We start from the raw sequence: 20668 nt of genomic DNA, 5'->3' as shown, positions 1-20668 counted from the left end.
TTTTTTCCATATAAACCCTCTTATGCTTTTATATTTCTTAATAAGCAAAAAAAAGAAGGAAGAGAGAAGGAAGAGAAACAAAAAAGAAGAGAAAAAAAGAGAAGAGCACTAGGATACAAAAAATAACATATGAAAATATGTATTTCTCCTAATTTAATATATATTTATTCACTCAATTTCTCATTCTTTTTAACCATAGCTAAGAATGCGTTTAATCTATTTAAACTTTGAACATTCCATTCAATAGTTCTAATCATCTAATCCTTTAAATCTCATTCAAAACACATTTTTTTATTTTTCTTATCATCACATTTAAATAACTAAAACATTTGCTTTTCTTTAAGTCATTTCAACTTAGAAGAATAGAAAAAAAAAGAAAAAATTACAATTATATTAAGAGGAAGAAAAATTTTTTCCCCTCTAAGAGTAGTATATTTCAAAATTTTCCCATTTCTTAGCCATATTCAAACAAATGTTTCTTTTTTAAGTATTCTTTCTGATATGCTCCATCTTTTTCCTGAAATTTCATTTTAGTCTTTTTTCTCTTTCGTTGTCTTTCTTAATCAATATGTTTTGCTGCATCATTTGTTTCCCTGTAGGGATTTTTTTCTCATTCTTTTCCTTATCTTCAAAGTTATTTAGATGTATTAAAATATTTCCCATTTGGATTAAATCATAATTGTTTATTTTAGATGATTCCATCTTCAAGTCTCTATCCTCAAAATTATATTTAATCATCTCTGCTATATTTTCCTGAGAAAGTTCTTGAAGTGAAATTAAGTTGAAAATAAGTTGATTCATGCTCTCAAGGTTCTTCTGCATTTCCTTGTAGTTTAAGGTCATTGTCCTTTGAAATTTTTGCTGCTTATCATATGCTTCCTTTTGTGAAATGAGCATTTTATAAGGTTCCTTCTTTAAGTTCTATCCTCAGAATTTTGTTCAGTCATCTCTACTGTATTTTCCTGAGAAATTTCTTGGAGTGAAATTAAGTTGAAAATGAGTTGGTTCATGCTCTCAAAGTTATTCTGGATTTCTATGTGGTTTAAAGTCATTGTCCTTTGGAATTGTTGTCGCTCATCATATGTTTCCTTTTGTAAAGTATTCATTGCTTCAGCTGTGTTATCTTCATTTTGTTTAAACAGGTGCATTTTCTAAAAGTTTAGAAGTTCAAAGGGAAAAAAAGAAAAAAGAAAAAGAAAATCCTTATCCACCAGCAAATCAGCATTTGCTCATTTTTCATGTCTTCTAGTTGTTTTCTTTCTCTAAAGGGTAAATTTCACCGCTTAACTGAAAGAGAGGGAACAGAATCCTCCTCCCCCTTTCCTTCTTTGGAGATCTCTTATTTTGGGGATTTTCTTCTTCAGGAAAGTAGGTAGGATAGAGAAAATTAGTATTCTTACCCAGATTCAAGCATGCTGTTTACTATTCGCTTATGGCTTCTGTTGCTTCAGCTATGGCTGGACATGGCATTAGCCAGCCTTTTCTTCCGTTGGTTTCTGGGAGGCTTCTCCTGGACTGTTCAGAGAGACCACCATCTCTCCTAAGTCCCTGGGATTTCCTTCCTTCATTCCACCCCTTCAGGGTGGATTCTGGCCCCTTAGGGTACCCAACAAAAAGAAATTTCAGCCGGAGGATCCGACAATTCGAATTCTCCAACTGCTTCACTGAAAACACGAACCAGAAACCGAGTTTAGACATAATTTCTTATAGCCAACCTTTCTCTCTGGAAAAATGTTCGCATGTTGATCAAAGTCAATCGAATATTAGTAACAACCTATTTTGACATTGGTCCAATTTTTAATCAAAAGATAATCAAAAGGCTTGGTTAGAATTCCTTAATCTAAGACCCAAAACTGCAGTATCTCAACACTGAAAACAATCTAATTTCTGAGGAAAAATAGGTTCCACAGTTATGGTTAGCATTCCTATGAATCCAGCCTTCCTCTAATAATTGGATGATCCGTAAAACAGGCTATTTCTGAGAAGATGTTTTATGTTACAGAAACAAAAACAAAGGGAGAGTCATTCCTTGAGGTTAACCAAATCCTAAACCATTTGCAGCTTTATATATTAAAAATAATCCTCTGAATTGAGGTTGATCAGAATCAACTAATGCAGTTCATTAAGAATTTATATTAAGTGGCCTTGCATTAACTAAGTACTGCAGTCTGCAAGTTTGTAACTGCCTTTGGCACAGATTACAAACTCTGAACCATCTTCAACAGAAGCTCCACACCAAGTGTATCACAGAAGCCTAGGAGTTTGTGAAGCATGGATTACTGTGGAGAAGTTTTTCCTATTCATCTCATAAATTCCACAATGAGAAAATGGCCTCTGCTAGGTAGATGATACCATACAGACTGGAAAATTGTCCTAAGATTGACAAATCTCCCAGACTGCATAAATTTTTTAGTAAAATATCCTAAAAGAAACTCCTCTTATTCAAGCAACTGAATACGTTTTGCATAAACCATAGTGAAAATCCTGGCTTTTTTTCTTGAACTATGAGTTCATCTAGAAAAAGTAGATGATGGAGAAAGGCAAATGACTACTTCAACACTTTCTCTGACCCAACTAAGTACTTTTTGGTGGTTTTCCAACCTGCTGATTCTATGAACAGGACTGCATTTGCAAGCTACAAACCCCACAAAATGTTTTCAGTAAATAAACAGATTAATATAAAGAGATATCCAGTAGATCCATCAAAATTACAGAAATTCAGCTTCTCCTATAAAAATGATGAAAGAATGGGTAAATCTTTGACTTTTCCATATTTGATGCACACTGACCAAGCCTTACCTTCTACTGGAAGTGAACAAAGTGAATCCATGCTTTTAGCTGGTCGAATGTTTGCTTTCTCTGTAGAAAGAAAGGATATAAAATGTTTGAAATATAACCACACAGACGGAAATGAAAATTGTTAACAAGTGCAGCTGCAAAGCAAAAAAAGATTCAATATCCTGAGAATACATACAGCTCTAGCTTTAATTTACAGCTAAAGCTAAGGTTTATCAGCTAGCAAGGTATAAGAGTTGCGATGCTTTCTTAACTTTTTTTAGCACAATGAAAAAAGGCAATTTTTATTCAGTATATTTATCTGCCAAAATAGAGATACGATTTTTGCAAGGATTTTTGGAGTTGCTTATTCATAAACAATGAATAATTGTGCATTGTTCTTTTATTCAAGGAGCCGCTATCTTCTCCCTAAGCCGAGTGTTGGGCTGTTAATCAAGACTGGATTATTTTCCTCATCCTTCCTCATTGTGACAACTGTTTGGACACCTGTCCTTCATGTAAGGTACTTATCTGGTAGTAAATATATTTTTTCAAGAATTAAAAGCTACTTAAAGTAATTGTATCTTCTTTGGTCTACAAGGATTGTTGGAGGGGAGCCAGTACATTTCTTTAATAAGATACTGATTATCTCATAAGGATTCTAATCAGAAACCCCAGACAAGATGAGATGGACACATTTTCTGGGACTCCTTAATAAAATGACTGCCCTCGGCATATTCTTAGTAACAGCTTGGGCAGACGCACATTTGACCTCTGCCTGTGCATGCATTCAGCGAATTCAGAAATGCATGCTCAACACAGTAAAATAATAGACAGTATTCACAGCAAGAATTTCATAGGTTTTGGGATATGACTGCCTTTTATTGTCCTACTGAAGCAATACTTGGCATGATGCAAGAGGTTAAATATGCAATCTCCCCCCCCCCCATGCTGTTGTCAAGCATCATTCATACTGGCTTTTAATCGTTGCTACTTTATTAGCATGAATGATCTTTTGCAAAATGCTGGAACACTTTTTTTCCTGTTGGGCAAGGCCAAGCTAAGGAAGAAAAGATAAGCTATATTAATGAAGGCCATTGGGAATCTTTACCAGAGACTTTTTGTCCTCGAACAAATACGCTTCCATTGCGGCTCAGTTTAGTCTTAGCTTCTGATCCTGACCGCCCCATATTAAAAATAGACTTCCATTTCTTGGGCTTTGTGGATAATTTTCTCCTGAAAGATAAAATCAAAGATCTGTAATTAAATAGCAATGGTTAAGAGTTAAGATTAATGCATTTTTAATGTGTCCCTTTTGTTTGCCTTCATTTCCTCTCAGACTTTATTCTACCGCTTTTCACAGTAGTAGCCAAGAAACAGTCGAGCATCTCCAGCGAAAAAACGATCAGATAGCAGATGGTGTGAAGGCTTTGATAGAGTAGCCAAGAGGCTAGACAGTTTGACCCAGAAAATGACTGCTTTCCCTTTCCCACTAATTATATATGTTATATTATGTATGATGTGGGAAATGGCCAACTCCACCCAATAAAATTATGGGTAAAATAACATTTGATGTCAGGCCTGTAAATTCAGTACAGTCTGCTATTCATGCTAATGCTTTATGGGATTCAGAATTTATTACTTGTACAAAGATGTGGCTATTCAGGCCCTAATTTATATTATGGGAACATGATCAAATGCCACATGCCAACAGCTGTATAAGTATCTAAAAATTACTGATGACAATTCCACTGAGGCTAGATAGCATAAGTCTTACATAATAGCTTTTGCCATCTTTCAATGGTATCTAACTAAGCATAAGAGTAAAATACAGACATATCGAATACTACACTAATAAAGAATGAAGATTAAGGTAGATATTGCAAATGCAATTGGGAAAGGTTACCAGTAGGAGGCTGTCTCATCAAAGGTGCCTCAAGTCTTTGCCTTCCACTCCTGCTGATCAAACATTTGAAATGAAGCAAAGCAGAAAAACTATTCCTGTATCCATCTGTCTGCCTGATACTGGAGGTACTGACATTGAGCAGGGCTTTAATGTTATCCTTCTCACAGCAATGTTGAAGAATTAAAGGGAAAAGCCTATGTATTTTAAGCACATATTCCAAGTTTTGACATATCTACAAAGTGCTGGGGAATATGGTTCTTCCTCCCAAAATTGCACTAAGCTTATTCATGGAAGCGATCAAATGGGTGATGGAGTGTTTCTTTGATAGTGCCTGGCTGCACACTGTTATAGTTGGTGCAAACTGGCTGCACACCAATTGCATCTAACAAGATGTCTCAGAGCACCAAAGAAGACAGGTTAGACCAGGGGGCCATAGCCCACTACTGGACCATGAAGGGATTGCAACCGAGCCATGGAAATGGCCAGTGAGCATGCATGCACGCATGCACACACATCCTCACTTATGCAAGCAGCAGGCATGTGTATCCTCATTTATGCTGCTCATGTAAATGGAGCTTTGTGTGTGCATGTGCATTTGCCAGCTACTCGTGTGGAACCATCCTCTCTTTTCCCCCCCCCCATCGGTCCGCAAAGCTGGAAACATTGGGGAACACTGAGTTAGACAATGGTAGACTCTTGGGTGATATTTATTTATTTATTTATTTATTAAATTTATATGCTTTTTCAAGGCCCTATTTGTCTTTTGTGTTCAGTTTTCAGGTATTAAAAAAAAGAACACTTACTTGCTGTCTGGTAGATCAAGGACTGTATGATAAAAGGAGCCTGTGGCTGGAACAATTTCTGGCAAGCTATTCTCCCTTCGTTCTTTGCGGGCAGGGTGACAGGCTGAGAGGCTTCGGGCCTGAGCTTCTTCCAAGCTCACTAGCTTCATTGGCAGAGAGGTGGAAGGTAAAGTTAGGCTCTTCATCACAGGTTTATTATCTGGAAAACAGAAGGCAAAGACATTAGAATCTAGCCTAATTTGGGATGGGATGGAAGGTGGGAAAGGGAGAGGAAAATGGAAAAGCATTAGATCTCTCAAGCACTGCCTTTAATAAATAAACTTTCCCAGTGAAATTGTTTCCAAATGTGATTGTGGAACAAATTCACTCCTTACCCAATGATGCAATCCAGCACCCTGCCCTCTACCCCAATAGTCCCTTGGTCTGCAGCCATACTCCACAGTGCCTTGGCATGCATCTTCTGAAAATAAGGGTCTTTATTTGTGCTGAACTTTGGGAAGACTAGTTTTGAAGATGAAGCAATTCTTCTCTCCCATCCAAATTATTTTGGAAATTTGTTCTGAATATTGTTGCTGTTTTTCCTATTCAACACTGACTGCTATTGTTAGAAGGAAGTTGGAAGCTGCAGCCCTGGAACTCAAAACACACACACACAAAAGTCCTTTCCCAGTTTCAAAATTGGCATTTTAGCATTTCTTCTAATTAGCTGTGTGATTAATTGATTTATTCAAAAATCCATAGAAAAGGAAGCTCACCTCCAAACGCACTTGGAGGACAAACCGAGATTAAACAGGTGTGAAACAGAATACATCTGAATGGAAAGCGGGGGGGGGGAGTCTAATGATTGTGTTATTATACAATTTGAGTAATGGATTTTTCATTTAATTTTAAATACATTTGGATCTTGTTTTAAATGTTATATCGAAACTATTAAAATGGTCTTTTCTGAAATCTTTTATCATGTTATACACCATTTATATATAACAGTTTATAAGGGAGCCTAGGACATTCTTATAACAGGTCTGCAACTTTTATTGAGAACTACGCATGATATGTGGTGAAAATAATTCTTTAACTGAATGTTTTGCCACTAACAGCTGCCAGAAAGGAACAATTTAAAGCAGCCTGTCCACCCGGCAACTGCAACTTATGAGCCCATACTATTTACACCTTTTTTCTTTTTTAAGATTGTTAGGGGACAGAACTACTGCTAAATTGATTTTTCAGCATGATGGCCGTTCTAGCTAGTGAAACAGCAGAAGGATGGCTTATATACCACCTATAGGTGGTAATGTGTTTGCAGACAACTTTCTTGGCACAAAAGGTACTCTTTACCATACTTCACTTGTTTTTTAAAAATACTATTTTAATCCAGAAACTGACAAAGTAAAAATCAAGGTGTCAGCTGCTACTATAATTTCTTTTCCCCAAGAAGGGTTCTGGTCTTCACAACAGTCTTAGCAAAAATAAGTGTGGAGATTGCAACTTGGTACTTTGTTTGGAAATATACCCACATGCTCAGGAACAAGACAAAATAAGCAGGGATCAGAGGACATTTGAGGCACTAGTGATGTCAGGAGCAACCTCACTGGTTTCAGTATCTTCTGTTAAATGGAAACTTTATGCCTGTCCATACCCATTAATCTGTGGATGGAGAAACTGCATGACATTCATTTTAGTGATGGCAATATTGTCTGATATTCAAATGTGGCCATCAGCCCGTTAAAATGTCGATTTATGATGGTTGATCAATTTTAACCAAGTATCTCATGACTTTTCCTATATCTTTTTGGTATGATGAGTTACTGTAACAACATACATTAGGACAATGTTCTCCCAGCTGCTAATTCTCTTTTCTATTCTCTCTCTCTTTGCTTTCTCAAGTAATCAGACTGCAAGATCCAGAGGAAAGAGCAACAAAAGAGAGCAATGAAAGCTGAGACCTCTCCCTAGATCCCCATAGTTCAGTCTTCAATGAATAAGAATCTTTGGAACTTTTGTTCCAGTGTGAACTGAGGATTTTGTGTCTTTATTCCTTTTGTGTATAAATTAAGGGTTTGATAAATCTCGCATCTTCCCAAACGTACTAATGGTTCTGAAAGCAATTTTAAAAAGTCTTAAAGGACAAAAAAAAGGTAGTCCTTGACTTATAGCAGTTCATTTAGTGACCATTCAAAGTTACAATAGCACTGAAAAAATGACTTATGGCTATTTTTCACTTATGACAGTTGCAGAATCCCCATGGTCATGTGAGTTACATTCGGATGCTTGACAACTGGTTCATATTTATGACAGCTGCAGTGTCCCAGGGTCATGTGATCCCCTTTTGTGACCTTCTCACAAGTTAATGGAAAGCCAGATTCACTTAACAATGGTGTTACTAATTTAACAACTGCAGTGATTTGCTTAACAAATGTGGCAAGAAAAGTCATAAAAATAGGGCAAAACTCATTTAACAAATTTCTCACTTAACAACATAAATTTTGGGCTCAATTGTGGTTGTAAGTCAAGGACTAACTGTACAAATTGAGATAGAAGACTTTTGTCCATTATTAGTCAGTCTTTATATTAGTCACATTAAAATAGTCCATGATCAAATTCCGTTTTAAAAATTATTCATATAGATGCCATTCATTTCCTTCTTCTGTTTTATTTTTTCAATAAAATCAGGATTCAGGTGTTCTGAATGAGTACCTCACAAGACCTAAATAGTAAAAGTAATGTGAATAGATTATGTGCTGGAAAGAATTAAGTTTATTGGCCAAAAGAGGTCATTGCTGATATAAGAGAAAATAGTTGAGAAGGAGTTACCTTCATTATCCTTTGGTCTGACACAAATGTTGTCACTGAAGATCTCATCCACATGGTTCAATATGAACTCTATCACCAACTGTTGGACTCGCACTTCCAAGAAAGCTGCATCTCCATTGCAGCCCACCGCCTCAATCTCCTTTGATCTAAGCACAGCCAGAAAAGCAGTTGGAAGAACAATAAAACATCACACCACCAAGGGACTGCTTGTGAACACATTTCTTAATAAGCCATGTCTGCAACTGTAATAGCAGCAGAGATTCTATCCACAGCCTAACTATAAAACTTTTTGTTTTGCATCCCTTTCATTTCTCCTCTCTTACACGACAGACATGCATAAATCAGCTATGCACATTGCACGATTTACATGAAGTACCTTTTAAATGGCATGGTTTCTTTTCTATAAAAGATTTAAAATAAATGGTTGACATACAATAGTCAATTTATGGAAAGACAGAGAATGAAGTTGATCCCTTTAGTCCAAAGTACCCTTCTATTTTCATCAGCGCCAACATGTTGTTGGGTAGCAAAATAAAGCCAATCAAACAGAATCTGCACTGCTCACTTCAAAATACAGAGTCAGGGTAGACAATTAGTTTCAAATTGTCTCCAGACAAATGTTTTAGGAATACCATGCCACAATGGGTGCATCATAGACCAACACTAACAGAACTAAGCTAAAGCAGAGTAATGGTTTGGCCTTAGAACCATACTTGCATACCTTCTGTTCAAACATTTCACCCATTTAGTCCTCCCAAGTTCTTCTCCCCTCTCAGAAACCAGAACAATTGGGTATTGAGATATCCTCTAGTAGAGTTCTTAAAGTCTGCTTTGAAATTAAGTGTTGCGCAAAGGGGACAACTCTTTATAAAGGTCCATCAAAGTCTTGGAGAGCCAGGAATCCTTCAAAGATGCAACAAAAGTCTGCAGGCAGTTTTTAGACACTGCAGTGTGTCTTTCAATGAGCAATTCCCCCCTCTTTTCAGGACCAGACTGAGAACATCTTAAAAGAGAACTTCCATGGGCTATATTCTGCTCATAATTGTTTATTACTCTTTTAGGTGAAACAAATGATAATAATCAATTTATGGTGGAATCAAAATATAGATTTTTAGAAGGACAGCAAGGGAAGAATTAAAATGGGTTACAGATTGTAGATGAGAAGAACAGTTTCATGAGTGGAACGTGCAGCTCAGAACAATCCTGGTGCAAGAACAATTGTTGTGTAGGAAAAAAGAAATCTCAAGAATAGTCCACCCACACAATCATTAGATGGGTTTCTTTGTACGTGGATTAGTGTATTGATTTGCTTAGCTAGCAAAATGTCTTTACTAAGCTTTTATTAAAAGAAGACCAAAATATATGAACAAAGATGAAGTACAATATAGCAAGCCGCTTCCCTGGACCTCATTAAGTCAGGGTTTGAAAGAATGTGACAAAAACTCTCATTGATTTCACTGGCTTTTATCAAATGTCGCAATGGCAGTTTTAATAATCCTTCCCCTAAACAGTATCCTTCAGATGTGTTGCCTTCAACACCCATAATTTCTTAAACCTAGGAGGACAGTCTGTCAATATGGTACAATGATTAGAATATCAGATTAGGAACAAGGAGCTCCTTGTGAAATCTCTCTTCAGACAAGAAGCCCACCGTACATATTCTAAAGCTAGCAAATATTACTCCAGATGAAATAGATTTAACATAATATCTAATGAGTCTTTTCTTAAAAGGGCAATTAATATCAACTGGAGGAAGGGGCATGTCAAGGATAATGATAATTATACAGTAGCTGCTTTCCTTCTAAAGCAAATATCAGTTATGAAAGAAGCATTTTCCATCTCATCAGATTCCTTACTCCAGCTGATCCTGTTAGCATTTTTTATGCTGGCGCTAACTAAAGCATGAACATTCAGTATTGTTGCATGAGATGAAATGGGCAGAGGAGGGGAATGTTTGATTGTCATTTCAGCTTCCTAAAAGAAGGGTAAGATGAAATGCTATAAATCAACAAGGCACCATTGTTTTATGGCACACCAGACAAATAAAATAGCACAAGACATAATCAAACATGAAACATATCTCAGCCAATAATATTATGTCAGCAAAAATAAACAGCATACACAAGCAAGGATTGTTTCAGATTACTTCAAAGAACATTCTGATGAAATTCTTATCTGAGCTGTGCTACTTTAAATCTGCTGCCTAGTGGCAGAAATTTATGTCCCATTTCTGTACAGCAAAGAGTGAAGACAAGAGCTTTAAAATGCATAGCAAGCACATTAATGTGAATACAAGATATAGCATTACAGCAAGATTCCCTCTACTATACCAGATTAGTAGTAAAGATGCAAGGAGGGATGCCCCAGGACCGTCAGAATTCTGCCTAATTATGACAACAGACCTTAACAATCCCTTGCCAAGAGGCATATGAGCCATTTTTCTAGGCAACATTCTCATCATTGGTTTAGCAATTCTATGAAGAGCTGGGGCTGCTGCAGTTCAAGCTGACCCACAGGATTTAAATTATCTCTGAGTAGAACCATCACTTGAAAGCATCAAGTGGGAAAGGAGGGGAAAACATCAGAAAACAATTCAGCTTGATGGATTTTGTGAGTTTGGTGTTTTTTTTAAAGTCTGCTTTGTGTTTTTCATCACATCAATGGTTTGGCCCAAATAATCTCTCCTTCTGACTCCAGTTTCACCCAGCTATCCAAAAAGTAGGAGCAGATAATTTTTTTCTTATCTTGACATGCCAAAGTGTTGCTGAAGAAATTATCTCTGGGCAATACAATCCTTTGTAAAGCTAATGGCTGAAGTGCTAGATAAAACTCAGAAGGGATTCCTTCCACAGGATAGCCTTGTAAGGGAGGTACAGTTACTTTTCATTTTCCTTTGGGATCCATATTTATATATAAAAAAGTGTAGCTTCCACCACCACCACCACGACCCTCCCCCCCAAAAGATGGACTATGCAGGAGACACAATTAAATTTTGGAGTAGTTCAACAACCCATTGCAAAGATGGAGACAAGTTCTACCTTATATTTTCTGAGGCTCTAACCCTGAGCATCTTGCTGAACAGATTGGTATCCTTGAACAAACTCACTCTTAGTAGTAGTTCAGACTTTATGTTGCATACACACAATGGATAAGTCTAATGAGAAGCTTGTTTCCAAAACTACATGAAACAAATGGATCTGTGCATAATCAAATTCATTTCAGTGTATTGCTGCTTGGAGAAATACTGTGTTGGATGTGTCCAATACTCTTTGTGAATTATTGCTATACCTAATACTAGAAACTTCAGTACAAAAGTGGGTGTATGTGTGTATATGTGTTTTCCATTTCTTCTTGTGCCTTGCAATGAGGATACCAGATGCATCTGACAAATGGGCATGGTTACAGCATAGAGTTGGGATTTTTCAGTTTCTTTTCTAATTTAGAGGGGATGTGTTTGAGATTTTTGTTTTTTTTAAAAAAATCTATACAAAGTCTATTTTAGGAGTTATAATACCATTTTCATGTCCCATGGAACTATAGACAATTTCTCAGCAATCATTTTACTATACTCTGAGAAAAGCTTAAAAAAACAGGCTTGGTTCCCTTTTCCAGTCATGGCCTATATCAGTGGTTCTCAACCTTTTCTTCACCACACACCCCCTTTAAATATCTTTTGTGGCAACGGAGCCCCAAGACGTAACTCAAAATTTAAATAATAACATTTCTTCAGGCCTTCAAACTTGTGATGACATCATAGCCCCCAGGAATCTGTGGACCACAGGTTGAGAACCACTGGTCTATTTATCAAACAATCCAACTTCACACCACTGTTACTGCTTTTGGTCTCTTGAAACAATATATATATTGTTTATATCTATATCTATCTATCTATCTATCTATCTATCTATCTATCTATCTATCTATCTATCTATCTATAAAAGGTAAAGGTTCCCCCGCACATGCGTGCTAGTCGTATATATATATATATATATATATATATATATATATATATAGATAGATAGATAGATAGATAGATAGATAGATAGATAGATAGATAGATAGATAAATAGATAGATAGATATAGATATAGATATAGATATAGATATAGATATAGATATAGATATAGATATAGATATAGATATAGATATAGATATAGATATAGATATAGGACAAATGCTTGTTAACTATTAGATTACCTTGCTAGGCCCCAAACATGGGACAAATATAGATATAGATATATATAAATACACATTTTATAATTTTTTAGATTTGCAACTTTTTCAGGTATTTACTTTTTCCAAGAAAGCATGGTACTGAACTATATATAAACACCTCATCAATTTTTATGGCCATGAAAATGGGAAAACAAAGAACAAGTTGCTGAGATTCACCTCCACAATCATATTTCATTGTATGCTTTTCTCCCATGGGTGGATTTGTTCACAAACTTTCTATGTGTACATCTGCTATATAGTTCCATTAACTTTCTCAGTTTTGCCTTTAGGAAAAATAAAAAACAGTAAGTGCATTTATCATACCTAAGGAGATTAGGTGCCCACACTAAAGCCAGGTTCTTAGTGTGCATGTTGGTCATGCTGCTGAAGGAAGCCAGAAGTGCCAGGTGCTTGCTTAAGTATTCCAGGGTCCTGAAATAAAGTATTCAAGACAAATCAAGAACAAATATGACTATTGCAATGTGCTGGATATGGGGCCATCGGGAAAAAGTACAACTAATATAACATGCAGTAGTATAATACTAATGTCTAAACTAAAATCTGTGCTGCCAATTGTTGAGTATATTTTAAGGTGACAATGTAAAGTAAGCTGGATTCTGACTGGATGTGCAATCATTTCATAACTAGGGTTACAGTGGTCTTTAAAAATAATTTTATTGAAAATTTTAAACACAAGAATAAGACTAATTCAAACTAAGCTAGAGCAAAAGGAAAAGAAAAGAGCAAAAGGGAAAAATGAAGAAAAAACTAAAGTGCAAAAAGAAAAAAAGCAGACAAATAAAACAGAAATAAAAATAATAGAAAGTAGAGGCATCTGCATTATGGGATTTTCTCTCCTGCCCCCCTCCCCCCAAAAAAAATAGATTAGCTCCATCCCTTTTGACATTCCGGAAGGCCCTCCAGACTGGTTATGTTATCAGGGCTGGAGCTCCAGTTAATATGCTTAGATGGCTCCATTGTTGAGGCAGCTATTGCTATTCTCTCTTCACCTAAAGTTTTGTACAGTACATTTGTTAATTTTATATTATTTATTTCTTAATGTGTATTTTATATCTATAATTTTTATTCAATTGTTGTGTGCCACCCAGATTAACTTTTGGTGAGATGTGTGAATATACAAATTTCATTAATAATAAATATATGAATACATTTTCTTAATAGCAGTTACAAGTACAGTTATAAATTGACTTCTCTCTCCAAAGTTACATTGTGACTCCCTTCTTTCTATAATCTCTACTGTCTAATAATAAAAGCCATAAATCATAAGTTCAGGCTTTTTTAAAATGCAAAAAGTCCATAAGGGATTTCCAGTCACCAATAAATGTAGATATTGTCTTAAATTAAAACTAAATTAAATTAATAAATTGCAGCTAATGGGTCACTGTCTATAATCATATTTCCTGTCTTATGTCAGATTAAAATTTACAATTACATATTTAATTACAAATTTAACACCAGTTCCCAGGGGGTCTGGGGGCTGCAGCAAAATGTGGGCTATGAGGACTTCAATTTCCTCATTCTGGTCTACAACTTTAGCTACTAATGCACTGGTTAACTACTCACTCCTCCTCTCCATTAAAATATTTCTTTTCTTATTATTATTCTCACTTATCTCTACTGGGAGTCATTGGGACCCCACAAACCCACAATGTTTCTCCCACTGAACATCTGAAACCGAAAGAGGAGAAGACACAAAATAAATCTAACCTGGGCTATGTAAAACCTCATCTGAATTATCTTGAAGCCACATGCAGCTGAGGAGGCAGCTGGTTGTGCGATTATCTACAACAATGCTTATACAGCAAAGACTCAAAACAAAAAGTGTTTTATGATTGAAAATATTTTAATTGACAATAAAAGGCTTCCTGGAATTTGAAAATGATGTGATAGAGACCTGAATACAGTAATAAACTTCAGTAATAGATGAGTAACCATGAAACAAAAGCACTGGAAGAACATTGCTGGGAAAAAGATGGTCTGGATAGGTGGGGAACAGAGATGATTAGTGCTGATAATGTAACATCCTGTCTGTTTCATTTAAAAATGTAACTAAAATATATTTTAAAATATAGCTAAGTTGTTGAGGAATTATTTGATTAAGGGACTATTAGTGGACTATTCAGTCTTTTAACTAATTAAAAACAGAGAAAGGATAATATTCAGCAACCTCAGCATAAAAAATATTTTTCTGACGTTACCTGCCTGCAACAATAACTACTAAGTTTTCTCCTTTACCTATAATGTGATGGTGGAAGTTCCTGGATAACATTTTGAATCTGGGCCAACTGCTCTTTCTCAGGGAAGCGTGAGACTGCTTCCTACAAAGACGTCAGCAAAAAGAAATAAAAAAAAATCAATTAGTTCACATCCATTTCTTGAAGGTAAAAACAATGTTGTCCACAATATCATTACCAAACTGATGCACAAAATAAACAAACATGGAAATAATAATTTTTGCAGAAACCAAGGAAAACCAGTAGCAGCCTTCCATCGTGACAGTAAAATAACTGTAATACTTACTCGGAAATAATGACATAATGATTTTTTAAAAAATGGACTGTGATAGTGATCATTAGCTTACAAGGGGATTAAGCAATTGCACAAAAAATAGATCTGGCAAGAATTGTTTGTCATGAGTGTTATAAAAAGTTTTCAGTTCAATGATGGTGTATCAATTAGTATATTAGGAAAGGACATTGCTTTGCTCATGATCATATTATGAATGCCAAAGAGGTCACCACCTCAATCGGTTTTCTCCACAAACTGGTGCTTCCCAGATTACATGGGGCCATTGAACACAAAGCTAGAAAGTATTTTTTTTTAAAAAATATTGGATATAGTAGGACAGACAAAACAGCTTTATAGTAGGTTTATTTGTCCATTTGTCCATAACAACTTGAATTAGCTCTCTGGGGACTGAAACAAAAGTCCTTATTATTATTATCTGGATATGTCAAGGACTGGAAATGAATCTTCTACATGTACAGCATATGACCTTCAAGCACTAAACATAAATGTCATCTTTGGGCTCCAGTGTGGAATCTGTTCCCATTGCTAATAAAACCATTTCAAACTGGGGTTTTTCCACCTCTGCTCATGATCTCTGTTCACAGGGGATAATTACTAATTCTCCCAGCAGGTGCAATTTGCATTTAAAAGAAGTTATAAGTTTGGTCTATTTTATTTTTTATTTTTTATTTTAATTCCATTTATATCCCGCCCTTCTCTGAAGACTCAGGGCGGCTTACAAGCTTAGCAGTAGCCTTCATTCTATGTATATGCCTGATTGTTAGGGCTTTCACACACACACCCCCAAGCGGCATTATTACAAAGTCAGCTTAATTGCCCCCAACAATCTGGGTCTAGAGTTGTACTTTGTGGCAGGCTTCCTGAGAGAAGAAAATGCATATTCATACACAATCAGAAGACAGCCCCTCCTGAAAACATGCAATTTTGCTACTTATTTGGAGTGTCTGTGGTTAGAGGTCAATTGTATGCAACTCAGAACTGCTTGGGAGTGACCTTCCCCCATTTCTGTTGTAGACAAATATTTTGGGGTTAGTCATTAATTTATCCTTCCAAATTAGCACCTTAGTTACAAGAAAGTAGTGCAAAATTCCATATTGAGGAATAGAGGGAGAGGATGGCTGTTTTACTGAAATGCCTTTAAAATCCTTCGAATTAGGAAGGAATAAGCTGACCAGAAGTAAACAATTCAGTTTAGAATTTTGTTTCGTATCTTGAGATAAAATCTTTAAAAATTCATTTCATTTTTAAATTTTAATATATCTATTTAAAAGACAAGGAGAAAAAAGGAAGAAGGGGGAAAAATCACCACCAAAAAGAAATGTATTGTTTGAGAAGCATTGCAGAAAGAAAAAACATTGGCACATGTATTTTGAAAGTGCAGTCCAATAGTGTGTGTTGGGACATGTGGGAACATAAGACTATGCTGCATTAAACATTAACGATCATAATTAAGTGCCTTTGTAGAGGTTGTATAGTTTACACTGCATTATATTGTAAATACATACAATAACAAGCAACTTAGGAATGTAAGTATAAAATCTGACAAGAGCTAGTATATTCTGCTTACACCTAAGGCCCATAAAGTGGTGATGACCTATAAAGCCCTAAATGGATTGGGTCCGGGATATCTGAGGGAACACCTACTGCCAGCATCAAGCTCCCTTCGTCCAGCGCGCTCCCACAGGGAGGGTCTTCTTAGGGTGCCGCCGGTTAAAGATTGCCGGCGGGTAACACCCACCCTTCGGAACCAGCTGCCCGCGGAGCTTCGGACTGCCCCCAACCTCCGTTCATTCCGCCGGGACCTGAAGACCTGGCTCTTCGAGCTCTCTGGCCCAGGCTGAGAGTTTTGAATTTTTAATTTTAACTGGGGTTTTTATTTTCTCTCAGGGTTTCATTTAGTCTTTTTTAATTGTTTTAACTTTTGTTTGGATTTTCTTTTAAATACCCTGTAAACCGCCCTGAGTCCTTCGGGAAAGGGCGGTATATAAATCTAAATAAATAAATAAATAAAATTAATTATTGAAAGTATCAAAGTTTTCATATTGCTCTCACAGGAGCACAATAAGTAAGGTCTATACTGTTTGATCCCACTTTATAGGCAGAATAAAAGGAGATGAATAGCAATTCAACTAAGACCAGTTATAATGCAGGGATTGACTAGGACAGGTATGAAAAACAGATACAGTAGATCAGGCTGAAGGAAACTTTTTAAATGAAAGTCTAGTGCATTGATAAAAAGTGCTGAACCTTTGTTTCTAGCCTCTGCACTGTGCCTAAGTATTTATTTACTTATGTAAACAGTGTTTTATGAGGCAGAGGAAGTAACCTTGAGAAATCTTAAAACTTGATTGACAGAATAGTAAAGAGGCAAATGTATGCCATCTACACCTCTAGTTAGTTAAACAATGACACATGGGCCCTAGAAAGCTTCAAATCAAAATCAACCTTTATTGTGAAAGTACAACATGTGTACAATGAGATTGGCTGAGCATTATGGTTGAACAGAATGCAATTTAATGGGGAGAAATGTAAAGATATACATAAATATAGGAAGGAAAAACTGGTTTTGTAGAAACACATATAAAAAGGATCTGAATCACCTTCTTGACCACAAGTTAAAATTGAGCAAATAGTGTGATCCAGCTGCTTAAAAAGTAAATTCTATCTTGAGGTGGATTAGCAAACTCATAGAACTCAGATCATTGCAATTATAGTTCTACTCTACCCAGTCCTCATCAAATGTTATTTAGGATTTTGTGCCCAGGTTTGGGCATCATCTTAAAAAAAAAACCAATAATAAATTAGAGCAAGTTCAGAAGAAGGCTACCAAGATGGAAAGGGGTCTGGAAACTAAGCCCTATAAAGAATAGAGAAAAGACTAAGATATGTTTAGTCTAGAGATAAAAGAGATGTAATAGCAGTCTTTGAACATCTGAAAACATAACCAGAGGATTCAGTCCTTTCCCCCTCGTTGGATAATAGACTAATCCCCCAAACATAACAAAATCAAAGTTCAAATAAAAAGATCTTTATAAACTATTAAGGCTCTTATTGACCTTATAATGCAGATGATAAGTTCTACAGTTGGAATATCTGTTCATTTTTTCTGGAGTATCTACTTCTTGGAAATTCGAGATTTTAATCAGAGATGATGGAAAGATGGAAAATCCCATTTTTTCTAGTCTCAGTCAGCAGTTTTCTAGAATTCTGTCCCTTGTTTCAAAAATAATCATTTCTTTTTTTTCCAGCAAAAGGAGGAAAGTGACTTAGTACATGATTGATATCCATGTCTCACTTGAGGGAAAATGTACTGGGAAAACAGTCTGCAGAAAACCTATATTCTGTTTAAATTATGCACACAGCATAAGGACAACTTTTATAACAGATGTTGACAACTGACTTTTTAACCATCAGTACTCATTATTATCATGATCATATCATGATAATAATAAATTTTAATAATAATAATAATAATAATAATAATAATAATAATAATAATAATAATATCGTAAATATCCTTTATCATATGTCATTTGCTATAATTTCTCAATTAAGTTCACCTTTACTTTTCCAGAAATATAAATAAGTTCTACTTTTTATTTTGAAAGTTGAATTATTTCTACCATTTATGTGTAAAGTGATGGTGCACTGTAAGTCAGGATTTATGCACCTTACCAGCTGCAGACCAGTAGTCAAAACAGCCTTGAGCAGAATACCCATGAACAAAAATATTTGAAAGGGACTTTTGACACAGATTGCTTGCTGTATGTGGTATGTACTGGGAAAGAACATAATACTTTTTCAAAAGGCAATACATGCAATTTCTAAATAGGCTCAAATCACATTCTAGTATGAACTGACCTCATTTGTATTTCTCAAATTAGAATGATAACCAGAAAATAATTACCCTTCTCCAAACTGTGTGATACATTTTTTTCAAGAAAATGCTGTGCACAAAATTTCAGATATTAAAGAATTCTGTGCTATGAACATGTATATATGTATGTATATACACATACATAGCCTTAGAGTAATAAGCTAGAGACTGTACCACCCCCTTGGAAAAAAAAGAAGGCTGGGAAAAGTTAAAGAATTAATTTACATGTAATATCTTTATTTCCATGTATTTAAACTTTTTCCCTCCATTATAATAAAAATTGCCATATGGCAAACAATGGGAAATCCTGGGCTATATTATTCTTATATTGTGTCTTTTGGCTAAGTAATTACAAATGCATTTAAGCTAGATTCAAGTTAAAGCGTGGGAGAAGGCACAGGATAAAACTTGAACATTTGAGGAGACCCAGGAATTTTGTTTTTCCTGCTAGTACATACACAAAAATGGAATGCATTGTAAAGCTACAATAACCCCTTCATCCACAATGAAAATAGAAAATAGAACAGAAATATCTCACCGTGAATTTCTTGTAAAGTTCATATGTGAGAAGAGGATTTGGTAGTTCCCTGAAGTATAACTTGCAAAGTGATCCAACACAGTGAATATCTTGTTGGTAAACTTCCCTAGTCAGGTCTGGGCATTGATCTGAACCAAACTCTTGTCTGCAACAACAGAGAAGGGGATATACTGGTCTTAATAAATAGAATGAGATAGAAACAAAATTCACATCTTCCTTTAAAAAAAAAGTATTCTGATTTGGTAACAAAGATCTGATAATATAATACTCTAAGTCAGGCATAGAAAACCTGCTTGGCACCTAGAATCACCATGGAAACTTATCATAACCTTGAGAGCTACATGGATTCTGCATATTATAGTTTCATACAGTGTAATAAGTATGGTATAAATGCCACTTACATGGAGAGAATTTATTATAAGCCACAGTTGAACTACTGGCTATAATATCAAAACCTGTCTAGGGGCAGAGTCATAGAAAGCTACAATACACATACATATATACAAGAAAATAAACATTTCAAGCTTTGTGCCCCACCACCACCATGTAAAAAAGTGTTGAAAATGAATAAATGAAGCTTTTTTGTATGGATCCATTGCTTGACACCAGTAAATCAAGCAAAAAAAAATGAAAAATAATTACATGAGCTTTAAAAAATAGAATAGGGAGAATTAAATATCTTTCAAAAGCCCTGAATATGATCAAGATTTCATTTGCAAACAGTGACAATTCTAATGTTTGAATAACTTTGCTCACATTCTACTCTACTGTACCTTCTATAACAGACATGTCAAACACAAGGCCCGCGAAGCGGTTTCATGTGGCCCGTGAAGCCATCCTGGAAACAGTGAGGGAACGGCCTCCACTGCCTTGGCCCTGGCCCAGAGACCCTCCTTCTGCCAGAGACCCTCAGATCTGTCCCACTCCTGCCCAGGCCCCCATAGGCACCCTTGATGCGAACGATGTAGAGCTGGCCATGCCCACCCAGTAGGCCATACGCACTATAGCCATGCCCACCCAGTAGGCCACGCCCACCCTGGCCATACCCACCCGGCCCCAAGGGCAACCGCAATGCTGATGCAGCCCTCAATGAAATTGAGTTTGACACCCCTGTTCTATAAAGACTCACTGACCCATCTCCTAACACCTCACCTGATAAAATTCTTGGGAAACACCAGTCTTTTTTATCTTCAA

General features: G+C 36.0%; 2 protein-coding genes across 2 annotated transcripts in view; one reads left to right on the top strand and one right to left on the bottom strand.

Annotated features, from left to right (window-relative positions):
• UPK1B (uroplakin 1B) overlaps positions 1 to 3340 on the top strand; it is a 62417-nt gene extending 59077 nt beyond the window's left edge. Inside the window, exon 8 of the mRNA XM_083361899.1 lies at positions 3188 to 3340. Coding sequence (XP_083218025.1) covers positions 3188 to 3208 — 21 coding nt within the window. The 3' untranslated portion in view covers positions 3209 to 3340. The remainder of the gene's footprint in view (positions 1 to 3187) is intronic.
• The window catches only part of ARHGAP31 (Rho GTPase activating protein 31), a gene marked incomplete at its 5' end in the record, with an annotated part of 99993 nt that overhangs the window by 14844 nt on the left and 64481 nt on the right, over positions 1 to 20668 (bottom strand). Inside the window, 7 exons of the mRNA XM_083361882.1 lie at positions 2800 to 2859; positions 3887 to 4011; positions 5485 to 5683; positions 8296 to 8441; positions 12834 to 12941; positions 14766 to 14848; positions 19475 to 19619. Of these exons, the coding sequence (XP_083218008.1) occupies positions 2800 to 2859; positions 3887 to 4011; positions 5485 to 5683; positions 8296 to 8441; positions 12834 to 12941; positions 14766 to 14848; positions 19475 to 19619 (866 nt within the window). The remainder of the gene's footprint in view (positions 1 to 2799; positions 2860 to 3886; positions 4012 to 5484; positions 5684 to 8295; positions 8442 to 12833; positions 12942 to 14765; positions 14849 to 19474; positions 19620 to 20668) is intronic.

Source organism: Vipera ursinii (assembly GCF_947247035.1).
Source record: "Vipera ursinii genome assembly, chromosome: 4".
NCBI lineage: Eukaryota > Metazoa > Chordata > Lepidosauria > Squamata > Viperidae > Vipera > Vipera ursinii.
Note: the sequence above shows the minus strand (reverse complement) of the source record. Positions and strands in the feature narration are given on the sequence as shown.